The sequence below is a fragment of the Pelodiscus sinensis genome, chromosome 1, assembly GCF_052426305.1.
Source record: "Pelodiscus sinensis isolate ZL-2025 chromosome 1, ASM5242630v1, whole genome shotgun sequence".
NCBI classification, from domain to species: domain Eukaryota; kingdom Metazoa; phylum Chordata; order Testudines; family Trionychidae; genus Pelodiscus; species Pelodiscus sinensis.
This window is the reverse complement of record NC_143052.1, coordinates 113,811,425-113,832,765: the sequence shown is the minus strand read 5'-3', so window position 1 is coordinate 113,832,765 and position 21,341 is coordinate 113,811,425. Positions and strand designations below refer to the sequence as shown.

Here is a 21,341-nt window from a genome sequence, read left to right as displayed (position 1 = left end):
GAAATTTTAGTATTCCTTAGGGTACATCTACACTACAGAGTTAGTTCGAACTAACAGACGTTAGTTCGAACTAACTTTCATAAGCGCTACACTAGCGCTCCGCTAGTTCGAACTTAATTCGAACTAGCGGAGCGCTTAGTTCGAACTAGGTAATCCTCATTTTACGAGGATTAAGCCTAGTTCGAACTAGCTAGTTCGAATTAAGGGGTGTGTAGCCCCTTAATTCGAACTAGTGGGAGGCTAGCCCTCCCCAGGTTTCCCTGGTGGCCACTCTGGCCAACACCAGGGAAACTCGTATGCCCCCCTCCCGGCCCCGGACCCCTTAAAGGGGCACAGGCTGGCTACGGTGCCCGTGCCAGGTGCAAGCCTGCCAGCACCCAGCCAGCAGACCCTGCACCTGGCACGGATCGAGCCACCCACCCGATGCCCCCCAGCCCTCCCCCTCTTCCCGGGACCAGGCTGGCGGCTCCCGGGAGCTTGCCCGGGACCGCAAGAGGCGGGCACCCGCCTGGGCTAGTGCGGACATCGTGGACCTCGTCCACGATCTCCGCACTAGGCACAGGAAAGTGGCCGTCTAGGGCAGGAGAGCTGCCAGCCTGGACACCCAGGAGCAGGTGTGCATGAAAATCAAGGGGGTCCACTGAGACCCCCGACCCTGAGCCCTGAGCTTACAATGGCCGTCCTGGGTCAGACCAAAGGTCCATCTAGCCCAGTAGCCTGTCTGCTGACAGCGGCCAACCCTACGGACCTTGGAGGGGATGGACCGAAGACAGTGACCAAGCCATTTGTCTCGTGCCATCCCTCTTCAGCCTTCCACAAACCTTGGGCAGGGACACCACTCCTACCCCCTGGCTAATAGCACTCCATGGACCCAACCTCCATGACTTGATCTCACGTCCCTTTAAACTCTGTTCCAGTTCTAGCCTTCACAGCCTCCTGCAGCAAGGAGTTCCACAGGTTGACTCTTTGCTTTGGAAGAACAACTTTCTGTTACTAGTTTGAAGCCTGCTACCCATTCCTTTCCTTTGGTGTCCTCTAGTCCTTCTTTATGGGAACTAATGAAGAACTTTTCTGTATGCACCCTCTCCACCCAACTCCTGCTTTTAGAGACCTCTATCCTGTCCCCCCTCCGTCTCCTCTTTTCTAAGCTGAAAAGTCCCAGTCTCTTTAGCCTCTCTTCATATGGGACTTGTTCCCAACCCCTGATCATTTTAGTTGCCCTCCCCTCTCCCATGCTCTCTCTTCCCCCCTCCCACCTCCTTTTCCCAGTCTCCCCCAGTTTTGTTCAATAAAGACAGATTCCATTTTTGAACACAATTGTCCTTTGTTTGTACATCAGGAAGGGGGGCTAGGGAAGGGTAAGTGGAAGGAGATGAGGGAGGAATGGGGTACGAGCCCTCGATGGGGAGGACTGGGCTGGCTCTGCAGGCTTCTGGGGGTGGAAGCTCTCCTGCAGCCCCCCAATTGCCCCCTCTCCCCAGATGGCAGCCTGCGGCAAGTGCAGCCGGTCTGATGGCTGAGTGCTATGATGTGCCCAGTGTGGGCACTCCGGGCACTCCAAGCCAGGACTGGTTTGCAAGCTGGGCAAACCTGAGAACTGTCTGTCCGGGGTGGGGGTCGGGTCCGTTTAAGCGCAGCCCTCGGCTAGCCTAAGTCTCCACGCTCTAAGTCCTCCTCTGATGCCCTGTCGGCACTGCTTCCGGCCATCCTTAACCCCGGTTCAGGGTCTACTTAATGTGGACATTCTAGTTCGAATTAGCAAAACGCTAATTCAAACTAGTTTTTAGTTCTAGACGTGTTAGTTCGAATTAGCTTAGTTCGAATTAACTACAGGCAGTCCCCGAGTTACGCGGATCCGACTTATGTCGGATCCGCAGTTACGAACGGGGCCGTTCCTCTCCCTGGTCTCCAGCAGACCAGGGAGAGGAAGCAAAGCGGCGGAACACGTGGGCAGCGGACAGGGCTGTCCGCTGCCCACGCGCTCCGAGGCTTGGCTCTGCTTTCCCCCCCGTCCCCCTGGTCTGCAGACCACGGGGGGGGGGGGGGCAAAGCAGAGCCAAGCCGCAGAGCGCCCGGCCAGCTGACAGCCCAGACGCATCTGGGCTGTCAGCTGATCGCGCGCTCCGCGGCTTGGCTCTGTTTGGCTCTGCTTTGCCCCCCTTTCCCCTGGTCTGCAGACCAGGGGGACGGGGGGGGCAAAGCAGAGCAAAGCAGAGCATGTTCAGCCGCTTTGCTCCCCGTCCCCCTGGTCTACAGACCAGGGGGACGGGGAGCAAAGCAAAGCAAAGCCATGGAGCCCGAGGGCAGCAGGACAGCCACCGCGCGTCTGGGCTGTCCCGCTGCCCCCGTGCTCCGTGGCTTTGCTCCGGACACCTGTGGTACAGCAGCTGGGGCGCTGCCAGTTGGTCCCGTAGCGCCGCTCTGGGCGCTACTGGACCAACCGGGCAGCACCCCAGCTGTTCTGCCCCAAGCGTCCTGATTCAGCCACTGCTGGTCAGAATCAGGACGCCTGGGGCAGAGCAGCTTGGGTGTTGCTGGGTTGGTCCAGTAGCGCCGAGGAGCGGCGGCGCTACTGGACCAACCCAGCAGCACCCCAGCTGCTCTGCCCCAGGCGTCCCCAAGTCAGCCGCTGCTGAAACTGACCAGTGGCTGACTACAGGAAGCCCCTGCCCCGGGCTTCCTGGAATCAGCCGCTGATCATTTTCAGCAGCAGCTGACTTGGGGATGCCTGGGGTTCTTAAGTTGAATCTGTATGTAAGTCAGAACTGGCGTCCAGATTCAGCCGCTGTTGAAACTGATCAGTTTCAGCAGCGGCTGAATCTGGACGCCAGTTCCGACTTACATACAGATTCAACTTAAGAACAAACCTACAGTCCCTATCTTGTACGTAACCCGGGGACTGCCTGTAATTCGAACTAAGTTAGTTCAAATTAGTGCTGTAGTGTAGACGTACCCTTAGGAACCAGTGCTAACCTCCCTCCAATACATTGACATGTCTAAACAGCATAGAATGAACACAATGCTTTCTGTCAAAATGCTGACTTCTTTAAAGATTTAAGCTAATTTTTTGCAATGAAAAATGAACGAAATTAAAGAAAATGGAGTGAATTTCATAGGTTAATATAATTGTAGAACTGGAAAGGACAATGAGATGTCATGTAGTCTAGTCCCCTACATTCATGGAAGGACTAATTATTATCTAGCCCATCCCAAATAGGTGTATGCCTAATCTGCTCTTTAAAATCTCCAATGATGTGGATTGCACAACCCCCGTAGGCAATTTATTCCAGTGCTTGACCATCCTGACGGAAAGGAAGTTTTTCCTAATGTCTAACCTAAACCTCCCTTGCTGCAATTTAAGCCCATTGCTTCTTGTCTGAATGCTAGTTAAAAGAGAGTCAGAGAGTTGATCTGAATTGGGTACGAAGGGTATATATACTTTGCAGCCAGTACATGGTCACTACAACACATGTAGACATACTTGAGCTAATTTTGATTTAGCTATGATGAGTACCAATATCAATGAAGCCAGAGCAGCAGAAACATAGGCTGTATAACCCCACCCAGGACCCTGGCTAGCCTGTGTTGTTACCCATGCTGCCACAACACCATGTATTTTTATTCATGTTAGTCTAGCCAGCTTTGATCTAACTAGGTCTACATGTGCTGCAGATGTACTTCTGATTGTAGTGTAAATGTACCCAGAGGTATCAGGCTCTATGCAAGCTCCCTCCGATAACTCTTCCAATGCATTTGAGTCCTGTCCTTTCAAATCCCTTTTTGTTCCAGCCTACAAATTCCAGATGAAGCTCTCTCATCATAACACTTCATGACCATTCAGATGGATTAATAAGAGTAAGCTGGCAGTCCTGAGATCATATTCACGTGCTTCCAATGTTCCACAATCCTGATCTGCAGCTTTACCTAATATTTCAGTGCCAAGTTACCACACAATTCTGAAGTATCTCTTGAAATTCCAGTCTTGGGTCTTTCTTGAGCAGTCAGTGGTACTATTGATAATCACTGATTCTGAGCCAGATAAATTTCTCCTGGGATGAAATGAAATCCTGAGGCTTTAGCTTCCTGAACTTTTTCTAGCCCACATTTCTTAGAATTTATTTTACAGGTACAGTATATTCCATGCAGCAAACTTTCGGCACATTTGCAAGAGGCCTTGCTTAGGCAAAACACTTCAGAGCATGACACCCTCATAGCCATCAAAACACTAATACACATGCTGAAGTGCTTTGCTGAATTGGGACCCAAGCTAGAATATAAATGAAGTGCAGATCTTTCAGTTCTCCACAAGACTGTCAATGCCCTGTAACAGTTTCCTCCTTAAAGGATCTGTGATCAAACTCTTTGAAACAAAAGCCTGTTTTCTATTCACACTTGCAGCTCAAACAAATGTGTTTCAGCACTTGTGAAAGTGAGGGGGAGCTTCCAACAAATATAGTTTGAACAGATGCAGTGGAAGCATCTCTTAAATAATTTTGCAAATGCAATGTTAGTCTTTACCAGACAGCACTGCTGTTCTAGGACCAGATCCTGCAAAATATTACAGTAATCCTATTGATTGCTGAGAGACTACTAGCACCAGTAAGGATTACTCAGAGGAGAGAGGAACTGTAGGATCAGGCCCTTAGCTGGGGAGTTCTTTCAGGCAGCGATTGACAATTATCCAAAACTGTGTGTTGGATTTGTAAAATGTGCAGAATACTGTAATTTCAGTGCCATGATAATTACAGACAATGGCATATGCCTGTGCAGTACGTATATTTCCTATTAGTGAAGTTACATGAAGCATATTAAATAGTCTTAAGGAAATGCTGATGCTTTTGCTCTTTCAAGATAAAAATATCATGTGTAACCTAGCTTACAGCATTAAGAAGAACTTTGAAAAATTTATCCCAGGAAGACATTTGGAGCTTGAGCAGAGAACAACAACAATCTGAAGGTAATGCCAAGCAAAGCTGTGGTTAAATTTTTTCCATTTTAACATATTATCACAATATAATAAACTAAACACATGAAGAAGACCGATATATTAGTGACAGAATATTTTCATATCCAGGCTACACATTTCTGAAGTTCTCTTATTTATTGGGCCGATCCTGTCACTGGTGCTGAGCATGTTTATTGAAGAGCTTCTCAATTACCCCACACTTCAGCATCTTGCAGAAACAGAGTAATAGGGTGCTGAAGGGATAGCTCCAGTTTACCTCCTTTCACTCCTAGACAGTTTGCTGATAAAAAAAAATCAGTTGCAAGGAAAGAACTAAGCAAACTCACTGCATCATGGAATTTAATCACTGTGCAATTACATTTTCAAATCACTCTCAGAATGAATATCATATTATCAACCTTTCAGCATGTATCCCAGTAATTAAATAACTGTACCCTGGCAGAACAGTATAAAATAAAGCTACAGTGGCTACTGCAGCCTGGCGGCCCATGTGTATGGCACACATTTCTGATGCGTGCCATGATTAATTGACACATAAAAAGCCAGATGTTAACTGACATCGCTCAATTGAGCTCATTGGAACGGAGCTGGATAGTCACCAGCTGAGGACCAGGTTCTGCATCTCCAAAGGGAATGTGCAGGTGCTCCGGGGCTGATGGTCGCACGTAGCAGAGCAAGGGAAAGACCAAGAGGGGTGGCTGTGAGCTCAAGCACGGCTGGTCACTTTGAATGTGGGTCTCTCCTTTTGGTTCCTCTCTCTGCCCAGAGGACGCAGGAGCCAGAACACGCTGGCAAGAGGCACCATGCGATCAAACAATAACAGCAGCAGCGCTGGGTCGTAAGTCACATTCAAGGCAACACGTTTCCGCGGAGGAACACAAAGCCCGCTGCATATGCCTGCTCGCCCTGGGCTGCGGGGACACACAAGAAGCCGAGAGAGGACCACTCGCCCCCCCCCCCCCCCACCAAGTGGAAGCGACCTCCTTCTGCCTTAGGGAGCATATTCCACCAAACCAGCCCGGGCCGCCAGTGCCTATCAGCCCTGGTGGAAGAGCACAAAGGGAGCGGCGGGAGGGGGAGAAATGCGCCAAATCCACATTTTTTAAAAAAAAAAAACCACCCCAACAATCACACCCACGAAGCCCCACGCAGGCAGGAGACAACAATCAGCGAACCCGCCCAGCCCTAGCTCCCACTAGCCGCCCTGCGAAGGGAGGGCAGTGGCAGGCGGCGCGGGGCCAGGCAGATGCCCGGGCTGTCTCTCTCTCTCTCTCTCTCTCTCTCTCTTACCTTGAGGAACAAAAAGAGCCAGAGCAGGGAGCAGAGGGGCATCCGGGTGCTTCTCCCTCCCTTCGCCAGGGCTCGGACCATTGAAACGCAGCGCCCCGCCGGGACCGCACGCCGGAATCTCCGCAGGCTTTAGCGTCGGGCTGGCTCCAGACTGGGCTTGGCAATGGCGAATGGCTGCAGCCTCACGCGGCTCCAGGCGCGGGCTGCCCTCGCAGGACACGCAGCCTTCCCCGCGGCATGTGTGGGTTAGTGCGGGGAGGGGGGGGGGTATTTTTTCCAGTAGTTTCTTTGATTGCTCAGTTAAAGGGGGGGGGGAGGGTGAAGCGGGACTCTGCTGCTGCTGCTCCTGCCTTGGAGGTGCAGAAGGTGATCAGCTGAGCCTCGCGTTTCCCTCCCCTTCTGGCTTTCATTGAATGAACGAGACGGTCTCAAGCCAGGCTCAGGGCTGAAAGTGGCGAGCAGCCTCCCGTCTCTCTCCTTCCCACCCTCTGTTAGCTCCGCCCTTCCCCAGAGCGCCCCCCAACCCGAGCTCTCCCGCAGAGACTTTCCCCAGCCCGCTCTCTGTTTCCCCTTGATCAGTGTCAAAACAAGTCACAAACCCCAACTCCTCCTCAGTCAGCCCGCTCCCCCCTGCCTCCCGGCTAGACCCTCCGCTCTTGCCGTACACGCAGCTGGCCAAAATCACCCCCAGCGTGCTGCCCCACCCATTGCTTCCCGGAAAGGTAGTTTCAAATGAAGCTGCCAGATGGAGCCGCGTCAATATGGCTCTAAAAACATGATTATTCCCTGTGGAGACCCACTCTGTCTCCCTAATGCCCAACACCACTATCGGTAGAACAACACTGCAAATCTTAGAGACATGATGGTGATTTCAGACTTTCTAAAGGGGAGTTTCCCAATCACTTGCCTCTACCTCTGGTTTCTATGAATACCTGTCCCACAGTTACAATATCTGAGAATAAGATCCAGGGTCTAATTATGGCCCTGATCTCAGTTTTGACTTAGTACACAAAGACCCTGGTAACTGCACCCAAACAGATCACCACAGCCTTCTGGAGGGGCTGCTTACAGTGCTTAAAGTTCAGCATGCCCAGAGGTTTTTGCAGGATCCAGACTCAAGTGCATAATCATACCAGGTGCTGAGTAGGGATGTTAAATTGTGGGTATTTGACTAATTGAATAGTTGATGTATTTTGCATAGACTAGCTGATAGGGCATCTCTGCCTTTGAAGTGTAAAAACAGCCCTAGAGCTGTTGCTACACTTTAAAGGCAAAAGCACCACATAGAGCCCAGACTCCCCACTGACCCTGGGCTCTGTGTGGCGCTGCCACTTTCAAATGCTACGAGTCAGGCTCCCTGTGGCATTTCAAAGAGGCAGAGATGCCTGAAGCCTGGGGTCAGTGGGGAGTCCCCCAGCTGACCCCAGGGTCCACACAGCGCTGTCGCTTTGAAGTACCTCCTTCTTCCCCCCCCCCCCCACCCCATCAATTGCGGGTGCTCAACATCTTACAGGAGGCATTCAGTATGAATCCCCAAATGCTCTAAAATCATTGCTTAACCAGGCCCCCCCAAAAAAACACTCCATTCAGACCTCCAGGAGGAAGAATCTGGTCAATAATCTAAGATTCAGAGAAGATTATAAAATCCACTTGATAGTTCTTATTCCCTGCTACACTGGTGTAAATCAGGAGTATCCTTATTGAAGCCAGTTGAGTTATAACCCATGTAAGCATGAGGAAAATTACACCACTTCATATAAATGTACCTGAAGCATAAAGCAGAGCTGGACTGATGGGGTTGCATTGATTGGACTTTGTTATTGGCCCCAGACTGCTTTCTATTTTTTGTCTCGGTGATCTACTGTTTGGCAAATACAGTGGCAAAATTAAAATGTTTTGAAATGTCTCATGTTTCCGCGTCACTAATTCAGAATGCTGCTTACTAAATTAAAGAAAATCCCATGGATGAGTCCTTTAAATTAATCAATTAAAAGTTCTTTTCTAACAGTGACAACGAGTTAGATATTAAGAGGGCTCTGTTTAACTTACATGCAGTATCTCTCTAATTTTCACGTAATTTGGGTCGTGAGTCAACAGAAGCTCTGATTGCTATGAATCTGGAGCTAGATGTGAGGTTTTTTTAAAATGAACTAGACACTTAGATAGTGCTAGCTGAATTATTTCCTGCACTTGATGGGGATTAGTCAGAAAAGAATAGGAAATTTAGGTAGTGGGCAGGACGCAGGAAGCTTCCCACATTTACAGACCCAGAAGGAAATTGTTTGCATTGTTTGTGTAAAGGGGTTGAAGAAAGGGCAAAACTTCACTTTTATATTTTGCACAGTCACTACCATATGACCCTCGCCCTCGTCTTCCTGCCTTTTGAAATCAGTGGGAGGGTTCAGGGTATTCAACACTTTTCGAATGACCAGGCTAGTGTGTACATACAACTGGACTCCACAGAAGATCATCATTTTTAATTATTTGTATTAGGGTAATCCCATGGGACCAACCAAGTTCAGGACACTGCTGTGCTAGACACTATATAAATGGGAGGATGCAAGGAGTGGAGAGGGGGTGAGAAGAAAAATGAGGGCAGGGCATTGTGGGAAGCAGGGCAGAGGCAATATGCAGTGGCTGCCTAGAAGTTCTTGCAATCTAAATAGAAAAGCCAGATAAAGCGAAGGAGAAAGGAACGTGAGATTGAAGCAGAGTGAACAAAGTGATGGTTGGCACACTGTGGTGATCAGTCATGTCAGAGTCATAATTTTTTGTGACCGTTCCCTGGAAAGTCTTGGGAAACAACTGAAAAACTGCAAGAAGATGTCAGAAAGTAATAAAGAGCTACAAGATCCATTTGAATGGATGGTGAGAAAAATAAGTCCATAAAAAAAAATGGGGAAGCATGGAAAGATTAATTTATTACTCTGTTTCCTTTTAGCACCTGCACAAAAAATAGAAATAAACGAATCTGTTTATTAATAAAACAATAAGATAAGATAATTAACGAGAACCTTTGTAATATCACATTTTCAAGTAGAATAATAATTATAACAATTTTCTGTAAATTAAAAAGGTTCTAATGAGCAACTACCCAAAAATACTTCATGACTAATAGCACCTATCTACTGTGTACAGAAGAAATGCTACACCATCAGTTTGAAAGGCATACAACAAAAAAGCATGCAATGCCCCCACATTATCCGGCGGGTGGGGATAGCAAGCAAGAGATCTACAGAGCAGTTCGGTATTCCCAGTTACCCATTGGCCCTTAAATCAAATGATTGAAAAAAGACCCTGAACCTCCACCCTGGGCCCTCTGTACTGCTTTCTTGTCATGTTTTAATAAGGCTGTGGGGATCTGTCTCATAGGAAAATCCCTATCTCTAGTGCACTTTAGAATATTGGCCAGTGGGACTTGATAATGAGACACATGCTTATGAACTTTTTTGTTATAACAAAGGCTAAGATTTTTCTCCAGTATTTTTAGTACAAGTCATGGACAGGTCAGGTCAATAAATAAAAAATCATGGAAGCCCATGACCTGCCAATAGGTTTTACTAAAAATAACTGATAAAATGGAGAGCTGACCGGAGGGGTTCCTACACCAGTCACAGTGGCTAGGCATTTGCAGGCGCCTGCTTAAAGCTCCAATGTCCCTCCCTCACCTGCAGCAGCCAGGAGCTGCAGGGTGTTCACTGGAAGCAGGTGTACTCCATAACTCCCAGTCATCACGGGACATCCCTGAGTTCCCAGCCATCTCAGGGGGACCATGCAGCTCCCTACCACTATGGGCTAAAGTTGTAGAGGTCACTGATTTCCTGACTTCTGAGACCTCTGTGAAAAAATTGTAGCCTTAGTTATGGCACTAACCTAGGAATTGGGACACCTAGGTTAAATTCCCTGTTCCACCACAAAACTACCTGTGAGACCTTGGGCACGTCACTTACAGCAAGATCTTTAAAGATATTAAGGCTTCTAACTTCCATTGATTTCAATACTTCTGAGGAACTAGGCTCTAGCTTCTCAGTAATGCATCTGTAAAATGAAGATAACATTTCCTTACTTCACAGGGGTGTTTTAAGGATAAACACAAAGAATGGGGGTGCTTTGAGATTTACTGATGAAAAGCACTACAGGCAGTCCCCGACTTACGCGGATCCGACTTATGTCGGATCCACACTTATGAACGGGGCTTTTCTCACCCCGGAGCTCACGGGCGGTAGGTCGCCACCCGTGTCCTCCGGGGTGAGAAAAGCTTCTCCCAGTCTCCCTGGTCTGCTGGGGGGGGGGTCCAGCAAAGCCGCTGGACCCCCCCAGCAGACCAGGGACACCCGAGCAAAGCCGGCGCCCAGGACCCCCGCCACCTGGGCGGTTTTGCTCCTGTCCCCCTGGTCTGCTGGGGGGGTCCAGCAAAGCCGCTAGACCCCCCCCCCCAAGCAGACCAGGGGGACAGGAGCAAAGCCGCCCAGGCAGCGGGGGTCCCGCCGCCTGGGCAGCTTTGCTTGGGTGTCCCTGGTCTGCTGGGGGGGGAGGGGGCGCAGCTAGTGCGCCCCCCCCAGCAGACCAGGCTTTTGTTGCGGGACGCCACGGGTAGAGCAGCTGGGGTGCTGCCGGGTTGGTCCTGTGGGAACCTATCGGGCAGCGCCCCAGCTGTTCTGTCTCAGGCTCCAGATTCAGCAGCTGTTGAAACTGATCAGGCTGATTCCAGGAAGTTGGGGGCAGAGCAACTCTGCCTCCGGCTTCCTGTAGTCAGCCCCTGGTCAGTTTCAGTGGCAGCAGCTGAATCTGGAGCCAGTTCCGACTTACATACAAATTCAACTTAAGAACAAACCTATAGTCCCTATCTTGTACGTAACCCAGGGACTGCCTGTATATACAGAAGATTATGAACACTAGAGTTACAAACTGACCACTCAACCACACACCTCTCATTTGGAACCAGACGTACACAATCAGTCATCAGAGGCAAAAAAGCCAGTACAGTACTTGTATTAAAAGTAAACTACTAAAAATGAAAGCAATGTTTTAAAAAGATTTAACAAGGCAGAAGCTGTTCCTGTTTTTGTTTCATTTAAATTAAGATGATTAAATGTAAAACAGCATTTTTATTCTGAACAGTAAACCATGATATTTTGTTCAGAGTTACAAACAACCTCCATTCTTAAGGAGTTTGTAACTCTGAGATTCCTCTGTAAAAGACCTAGATCACATTCTTAGGACACAGGTTAAACTTGGTGCTGACCCTAGACCAAATGGCACCCCAGGTGAAGAGTGTATTTTGCACCCATCCACCTCTAATTGTTAAACTTCTGAATACCTTATTTATTATGGCATTTGTAGGAGATTTCCTGACTTTATTACACAATTTGCATGCATGATTTACCCCTATTACCATAGGTGAAGACTCCCTGAGTGCTCAAAAAAACAGCCACAGTTGTTCCCCACCAACAGCTGTTAGGGTGCAGAGGCGCCACCAAGCAGCTGATGAGGGTGATGCTGCCACCACGCAGCTGGTTAGAGGCTCAGGGAGGGTTTAGGAGGAGAGCAGAGAATGGGAGGATGAAAGGGGTGTAGTGGGAGTGGGAAAAGACTGAATGAGGGCAGGGCCTTGGGAGAGCAGAGCAGAGGCAGGAAGAGCAGAATGAAGGGCAGGCCTTGAGGGAAGGGATAGAGTGGGGGTTCAGCATGCTAGGTGAAAAGGAAAAGTTGGCACCTATGCCTTTCATATAAGACAAGACATTTGCAAATGAGGATCTATAAATCTGTACTTACTCATGCTATATATAAGCAAATAACATTAATTTCCTCTAAGCTTATCAAAACTTTTTAATTTTAAAGAGTAACTGAAATATACTATCAAGAAATCGAACTATGCACTGACATTGGGTGGGTCAATATTAAATAGTGCTACTGGAGGTGACAGCTTTAGCATGTTAACTCTAGTTCTTTAGTTCAAAAGGTCAGTTTTCTCGTTTTTCCCTCATGAACTGAAGCATAGAGTCAGAGATCCAAAGGCTGTCCAATGGCATTTTTAAGGAATGTCAGCCTCTTGTTGGTGACTGATCAGAGAAATATGTTTTAATGAGTCTGAGTTTTGAAAAGCTGCACTCACCACTCACAACTGTGACTGGCAGCATGAACAGAATCCTCAAAGCTATCCACACATTAAAGTGTCCTTCAGCTCTGCACCATGAAGCACATGTAGTTGAGCGTTCCCACCTTGCACAATGTGACTGGTGTTGTGCAATTTGACACAGAGGTCTTTATCATTGACGGCTGAAAGTTCCCTATGTGTCGGCCTCCACTGAAGGTCCATACAATTGTTTCAGGATATTTTCCTGACCATCAACAGTTTACTAAGGTCACACACAAAAAGCTCAGCCCCTTTTGTGATGCTTCATTGGTCCAAATTTTTCCCCAAGGGACAGTTAAACAGTGTCAATGAGTGAGAAAAAAAACTACCTCTTTAATATTTTTTTCTGAGCTTTTCATCACCTCATCTCTGCCTATATAATCAAGCCATCACTTCTTCTGATAAATACAAGTTTCCTTGAAGACAAGCTCAGCTTGTAAGTTTTCCACCATTTCTTTGGCAATAACAATAGCATCTTCAAATCTGTTGTCTCCTTAAGGCCACAATGAAATCAAGGCAGCTTCTCAAAGTAGTAGCAGTCACAATGTCCATCGACTGACATAGTAATGCGTTGTTTGCAGCATGTACTTGGAAGAAGATATTGTGCTGAGCCACAATTGAGACCAGAAATTAAAAATCAGTGATCTGGTTTGCCAGGCTTTGCACTTTATATCAGATTCTGACTTTGACTGCACCATTTCTATTAGGGCACTGTAAATCTCAGTCACTCGTCATCTCATTGGCCTTATACTGCCAATGCAGCTTTCCCATCGAATGTCACTTCGTTTCACTGTCCAATGTGTAAAATTGTCCACGAGGCTCTTCTATCCACTAGTGAATGCTGAAAACAGCATCCTTTGCACTACTCTGAAGCAAGATACTGAATCTAAAGAGGACAAGGTAGCACCTGACACAACCAGGTTGAAGGAACGACAGCCACAAGACTCAAAGAAATTCAGCACTAGGATCTCTGCCTGGATGCCACTATTTCTTCCTTTCATGTTTGTGCTATTGTCATAATCTTGGCCCTGGCAGTCCTGAAGCTTCATTTTATCACCATTCAAAACAGTTATAAGTAGTTCTGTTAGCTCTTTTCCAGAAGAATTATCCACAGGCCAGAAACAGATACTGTTCGTTTACTTGAATGGAACCAGCCTCATTTTCAGGAAATCCTACTGTAAATGACATCTTTTTACTGTGCTTAGTGTCAGAAGGACATTCCATTATTGACATCTCACTTTGTTTTGCCAAGCCATGTCGGTGTTATCAAACACCTCCTTTGCCATAAGATTAAATCGATTTATTCTGAACTTTAGTTGCAGTAAAGATCCATAGCTTCTTTATGAACTACTCAACATAGATGCTCACACATGACATCATATATCCCAAGAAGCTCTAGCAAACCAAGGAAACTGCTATTATGTTCAGTGAACAACTTATCTGATGAACCCCAGAAAACCAGATTAGTGTTTGCAAGGAAGAGTATAATTGAAATTAGATGTTCAAGCATATTCCTCGAATGTTGTGTTTTCCTGTTAATAATATGGTTGTTTTCTGTGTCTAAGCATTTATTCAGCTTGATACTGGACTTGACCTCTATCCATTTGGAGTAGGCCATAAAATGGTCATATGACTTTCATGATACTTCAGAGCATCAGCTAAGTTATGCCCATAGTCATACCCAAAAAGCACAAGCAGCAATGTGGCATTCTTGTCAAATATTCTGCAACAAAAACAGAACACTTTGTCAGTGGATTTCAAGTAAACTATCCATTGCCAATTCAGTTTCTCACTAATCTTGAACATTCTTTCACAGTGTGACTTTGAGAAGAGTCACTGCTCTTGGAAATGCTTATTGTCTCTATTGGAAATGTCAAAACCTTGATTGTGCCCAGCCCATTCAAAATTGCATGATCCATATCCGTAGAGTTTAAGATCACAAGTCATAAAGATGGATTTGAGGTATCAATTTGTGATGTACACTTTTTTTTTCTTCAAAAGGCTCTTTTCTTCACGGTGCTGATTCTTCTTCATTATTTCACTCTTTTCCATATAAGCCAGATTTTTCTTTGTCGTGACTCTCCTTTATACATGAACCGCATGCTTATCATCACTCGTAAGGAAACCAGAATGATTCTCCATCACTTTCCTCACATTTCCATTCTTTATTTTTAGGTAAATCTATTAATTCCATACTAATAGGATTTTCATCATTTACACTACACTCTTGAATTTCTGCTGCACTGCTGCCTAAAGCCCAGTCTATTTTGTTCTGCTTCTGATATTTTTTCACCAAATTTGCTCCTTACTGCAAACTAGATTGCATGGAGCAGGTATGTAAGGGGCAGGGTGTCACTAGTCAGTCAGTGAGATATAAAAATGAGCTGAAGTGAAATGAAGCTATGTTGTGAACCTTGTTTTATTGTGTAATTGTGAAAGTGTACTAGAGTGTACTTGTGTTTTAAGACTTGAAGAGTGTAAGTAGTGACTTAATAGCAGACATATATAATGAGACACTAGAGAGCTCTGTAAAGCCTCAATGTATGCAATAACAAAAGAGAAATATTGTTACCACTTTTGCTGTGCTTAACAGGTCATGTCTGCTGACCTTCTAAGACTGTGGAACAACTTTTGCTCTCACTAATACTGTCTCTTTTCCCCTGGAGAAAACAGAAGATGCAAATATATTAATTATTAAATTATTACATACATAGATCAAGGGAGTTCTTTTATTGACTTCAATGGAGTCAGGATTTCAGCTTTTTTAATTGGAAAGCAAATTAAAAAGATAGAAGTAGATGGCTCAAAGAATTTTGCAATATGGTGATTTTCACTTGTTGGATGGCTGAATCCAGTCTAGGTTGGTACAGGTTACATCTGGATATTGGAAAAGGTTCAGAAAAGGGCAACAAAAATGATTAGAGGTTTTGGAATGGGTCCCATATGAAGAGAGATTAAAAAGATGGGGACTTTTCATCTTAGAAAAGAGGAGATTAAGGGGGGATACGATAGAGGTCTATAAAATCATGACTGGGGTGGAAAAAGTGAATAAGGAAAAGTTATTTACTTGTTCCCATAACATAAGAACTAGGGGGTCATCAAATGAAATTAACAAGTAGCAGGTTTAAAACAAACAAAGGAAGTTTTTCTTCACACAGCATATGGTTGGCCTGTGGAACTTCTTGCCAGAGGAGGTTGTGAAGACCAGGACTTTACCAGGGTTCAAGAAAGAACTAGTTAAATTCATGGAGGTTAGGTCCATGAATGGCTGTTAGCTAGGATGGGTGGGAATGGTGTCCCTAGCCTTTGTCAGAGGCTGGGAATGAGTGACAGGAGAGGGATTGCTTCAAGACTCCCTGTTCTGTTCACTCCCTATAGGGCATCTGGCATTGGCCAATGTTGGCAGACAGGATACTGGGCTAGATGGACCTTTGGTCTGACCCAGTAAGCTGTTCTTATGTTCTCTCTAAACCAGGTCAGAGAGCCCCAGTGACTGGAAGTCAGGCAGCAGCCTGGCCAAGGAGCCAGGGCTGCTTGAGCAGGAGGACTGGTAGGGAAGCCAGGGTTGGGATTGAGCGGAAGCCCAGCAGGGGAGACGGGCTCATGTAACAGCCTGACATGGGGGCAGCATGAACTGGGAAGCCAGGGCCATGCAGCAACCTGGCAGGGGGCCAGTGCCATGTATGCGTGGAGCTGGAGCTGGAGCTGAAGCTGGGGCCATGCAGAAATCCAAAACCTCATTTCACGAGGCAAAACGGAGTGGTCGACAAGGGCTTCCCTTGTTGACCGCGGCGCATCCGGACTACCGCACTATGCCGCCAAACAGCTGATCAGCAGCCATTTTGATGCAAATGAAGCAGCGATCATTTAAATTGCCACTTCATTTTCCTATGTCTAGTAAACTCATCTACATGGCTCTGTCAACGGAGCCATGTAGTCTAGACATACCCGTAGTGACCAGATGTTTTTATTCTTCGATAGGGATTCAGTGGTAAAGGGGAAATGAGCTGGTGTTGTGAATCAAATTCCTATTGGACAGAAGTAGAAATCTACAGCTTCTGAAGGGATGTCAAGGATGGAATTGAAATTATTTGGCATTCTTCATCTTCTCTCCCTGCTAGAGCAATATGATCCATCCAGGCTGAGGCTGAGACACACTAGGAAAAGTTTGTTACACGTGCACATGTTTTTATCTTTTTCAGAATACAGGGAGGGTAGAGAACTTCAGTTTCCACCAAGAATAGCAGGTCTTTTAACAATTCTGTTACCAATAGTAAACCATGAAATAGCCACTGTGTTAGCCCTGTGAATGTTACCAAATGTGTGACAAATACATGGTTCATTTTCTTTTGTTTTGTGGTGACCCTCAAATCTCTAAATGCCAAATAAATTAAATTGCTATGAAATTAGAGTCAAACAAAACTAACTGCAACAATAAAGCCCAGAACAATCTGCATTTCCATGGCATTTTTGCCACGATTAAAAATATTCATGGAGATTTACAAAGCATGAAATTACCTCCTGTTTTCATATCATATAGTAGAACCCTGGCTTCAACTCAGGGAAAAAGTCCAGAGCACTGGGAGTCGACACATTGTGCTTCCAAAGATATTGACAGAACTATTCGAGTATATGCTGAGTGCCCACTGAAACTGCTAAAAATGTTTGAGTGGTCTGATGTGTTTCGACTAGACAGTTCTGACATTTTCTGTCAGCTTAGGAAATCTGCACTTGGCAGGAGGTATATTAGTACAGCAGCAAAATGACATTATGGAGGCTTTTCCAGAAACAAAGGTGTTTACGAATGCAATACTGTAAGTTATAATAAATAAATGTGAATCTTTTATTGAACTTTGCATGGAAACTGCACCTGTCAAGGAAACCATCAGCTGACATTACCCAGATCATGACATTTTGCATTCTTAAATGCAATTATGAAATATTGAAAGCAAAGTATTTTAATAAAGACATTTTCAGAAATGGAATACATTCAGAAAGAATTTAGAATAGTTGAACCTCAAAAGATCTGATTTAAGGATTCTGTTATCTTTACTCTGATTTTGCAATATAATTCCTCCCCTCCCACCTACATAGCCCCTGTGAAGTCAGTAGGACTACTCATGAACTAAAGATACTATTTATTCATTGTAAGGGCATCAGGATCTTGCCCATAAAATACAGAGGGATTCAATAATTCATATCTGAACTGTAAACATGCCAGAGTTCAGGACAGAGTTATTCAGATGTGGTTCAGAGTTTGAAATTTGGTCCTTGTTCAGGTTTGGATTCAACAAAACTAACCCCTTCAGACTTCATTAGATGTCTTCACCCAGGAATTTTATGCAGGCCTGTCTCTAGTTGGCAGATTGCTGGTTATGGATAGCTTGTTGATTGAAAGAACTTTGTGATTTTTTTTCTTTACAACAGTTGAATGGTTAGAGAAAAAAAAAGCAGAAAAACTAACCAGTTCAAAATTGTGAAAAGCAAATTATAGTAGGCTTTGCTGTGAAGTATTAGATTATGAAAAGGCTTGTAAAAGAATTCATAGGCAGAGACATCTTCAGTTGCAGTCTTGTTAATATTCTAATATCAAGATGATGACAACACACTGAAAGCCAAAGACCAAGTTACTACCTTTGGCAGTGAATGTGGATGGTGAGGAGAAACAGAATTCTCCTGTAACAGGGAAAGAAACTTTATGTCAAGAACTGGAAGATACTACTAGAGTCATACTGAAGTCAACAGGAATTGACTGTGATCAGAAAAATAAGGAATTTGGCTGAAGACAAAAAATTGCAAATGACCAGAGAGAAAATTGCACTGTCGCGGATTATTGTGCAGCACATAAAAATGGTAATCTACAGTTTCTGCCTATCATATCATTGATCCATTCCATATTAATCAAGGCAATGCATAATTTAAGAAGAAATAATATTGAACTTTTCATCAGGTCACTGATACAATAGAAATGGAAAGGAATAGTCTTCTTGATTTGTTGACTAAAGAGGAAGGTAAAGAACTTTATAATTTCATCAAGAATGGCTAATCACTTACAAAATGCTCAGTTTCCTCAATATGAAAATCACAAAGCTTCCTTGTGTAAACAGGGTCTGAATTAGTGTTTCCTTGACAGCTAGCTGGAAAAGGGAGATATTTGGGTGTATTTATATAAATACAGATTGCTCCTTCTTTACTTGCATATTAAGCAAATGTAGCAGTGACAGAGTGATCAACTTTGGCTGGTGTTGGGTACAAATCACCTTAGTTCTGAATGCAGGGGTAATTAAATATATTGTAATTATTGTGAAAATACAGAGAAGCAGGACTGTGCTTAACCGATTCCAAATGAGTCTGGTCACCCACTGTTGAAATAGCTTTATTAAGCCTGGAGCTCAAATGTGAGAGCCCTGTGAAAGTAAGAGGGGTGGGGGCAGGTATCTCAACCAGGAAGCTGCACTCTATCACCAAGGATTCTCTCTAGAGTAGTGCAACCTGATCTTCCTCATGATTCAAAGCGTATAGCTAGGAAGCTTCATTGCCTCTTTGATATTATACTAAATGCTCAAATTTGAGTCGAAATCACTCGAGATGGGGTAGTATTTCTGCCCAGCCTGCAAAGAGCTGAACATTACTAAGAGTCTGATGTGCAGAGGTCACAGCAGAGAGACAGGTGGCAGCAGAAGGCAACTGACAGCCAGCTGATGAATGAGTGGCTGATGAGGTATATCGGTGTTACAGGCAGCCATCAGGGCAGCAGTGGGGCGGCTGGGAGAGAGGTGTGGCAAGAACAGCGAGCAGGCCACTGGCAGGAGCACCCACCGAGCTATCAGCAGGGTGGCTGGCGAGGCTGGCAGACAGGGGTGGTGAGTGAATGTCTAGGAGAGCAAATAAAGTGCCTCTTTACTCCACCTGAGGAGGAGGAGTGTACTCTGCAGATGCACCTCTGAACTCTGGGTCCACTCTGACTAAGGACAGCAACTGTGAGTGAGGGTGCAGAGAAGGGTCAAGCACATGAAAGGTACTTTTGGGTTGCTGGACCAAAAAACCTGAGGGGAAAGGAATGCTGCCCAATCTATTTGGGGATGGGTCTTTTGCTCATGGTTTATATTTATGACTCATGTTTGTGGTGTTTTCCCAAATTAATGGTGACTTACTTCCCTCCTATTAAAAGTATCTTTTGTACACTCAGACTCTGTGCTTATAAGTGGGGGAAGTATTGTCTCAGGAGGCACCCAGGAGTGGTGTGTGAATTTTCCAAGTTACTGAATGGGGGCTCAAGCTGGTTCTGTGTTGTATCAATAGGAAGAAACCCCTAGATACTGAACCCTAGCCTGGTTGCTGCAGGAGAAGGATTACATTGGTAAAGGTCTCACTAGCAGACAATAAATTGACAAGAACCAAGATTGACAAGAACCTTTGAAGAAGATGGTGGAAAAAAGATTTGATTTGTTATGTAGAAATTAATATCAATGCCAGAAAATACATTAAAATGCACTGAGGACATTCTGCTAAATCATGCATGCAAGATACATTTTTAGAAAGACATAGTTGAAACCATGAAGCATTGCTGGTTAGTGAGCTTTGTACTGGTGGGTGGCTAGTCTTAATACCTTGTGTGCCATTCTACAAACTAACATGGTGCTGAACTTAAGTACAAATGCTCATCAATATCAGCACAAGACATTTTTCAACCATCAGTAAAAATAAATATCTAACACTGTATCTCCGATCTCATTGTCAGATAACACCTCCTGTGCTAAATAACATTGTCACATTAATTTGAGTATCACAAAGAACTTCAAAATATTAATTAATTAAGCCCCTCAGCATCCCTCTTTCAGGAAAGTATTACCGTCTCCATCTCACAGATGGGCAAGCGGGGGCCAGTTATGTTAAATTACTTGCCTGTATCCCTGAGTAAGTGACAGAACCAGGAATATAACTCAACAGGTCAGTTTCCTAGTTCCCCCTTCCTTTATCATTGAAAAACACTCCCTTCAACTTTGGGTAAGTGCATCTCCGTTTGCTCTGAACATTCAGGAAATCAGACAAGATATCAGGGATGTTATTTCTTTAGGCAGCATCTTCAAATCATCTGGGAAATATGCAGAAATAGAGTATGCAGGTCAGATCATGATTCCTTCCTTAATCATTTCCACCTATTTGGGGAGAGCTGCCTTCAGCCTTCCCCGCTCTAGAACTGGGGCACCATCTGAAGGTTAAGGGGCTGGGGAAAGGGGCGTATTTACTACACTGTACCAGATGTTAGGAGCCCCAACTCCCTTCATCAGCTTCTTTAGAGGATGCCAACCCCAAGTCCACTTCTAGCTCTCGATTTAATTAGGGAAATGGACCCCATTTTCAAATAGTACCTCCATTGACAATACTATCCCCTCCCATAAGGTGGTCATGTGCCAGTGGCTTTTCTGAACTACTTCTGGTCCACCTTTGCTCAGGTGATTATCTCCCAATATCCTCCCCTCAACCAAAAGGTGTTGTGGTGAGGGAATCTTAAAAGATATATGATCCTTCTTCCTTCTGGCCTGACAAAGCCCCTTATTCTCTCCTCATTCAGAAGTCATGTAGAGCATGTTACATGCATACTCAGGGCACATCTGCACTGCAGCTGGGGGAATACTTCCCAGCTGAGGGAGACAGACATGCACGGCTAGTTCTGCTCAATCAACCATACTAAAAATGGCAGCATAGCCAAGCACAACACAGTACCTATGGGTTCTGGGCAGGTAGGTACTCAGGCACCTAGCCCAAACAGCTGTTGGAGCTACTCTTGGCTACCCTGCTATTTTAAATACACTACTATGAGTCTGGCTATTGGAATTCAGAAGTGCTCTCTTAGATGCTATATAGACATAAACTCACCATAGATGATGGCTATGCATATAAGCAAGCTGTACAGTAGTTCCCTGTTGGCTGTGCACATGGGAAATC

At 45.3% G+C, this 21,341-nt stretch overlaps 1 protein-coding gene across 2 annotated transcripts in view; it reads right to left on the bottom strand.

Annotated features, from left to right (window-relative positions):
- PTPRO (protein tyrosine phosphatase receptor type O) overlaps positions 1 to 6,883 on the bottom strand; it is a 227,806-nt gene extending 220,923 nt beyond the window's left edge. Inside the window, exon 1 of one of the 2 annotated variants that reach the window (XM_006130258.3) lies at positions 6,257 to 6,883. In XM_006130258.3, the coding sequence (XP_006130320.3) occupies positions 6,257 to 6,337 (81 nt within the window). In that variant the 5' untranslated portion in view covers positions 6,338 to 6,883. The remainder of the gene's footprint in view (positions 1 to 6,256) is intronic. The other variant, XM_006130259.3, reaches the window with a different exon arrangement.
- Between the last annotated feature and the right edge of the window lie 14,458 nt (positions 6,884 to 21,341).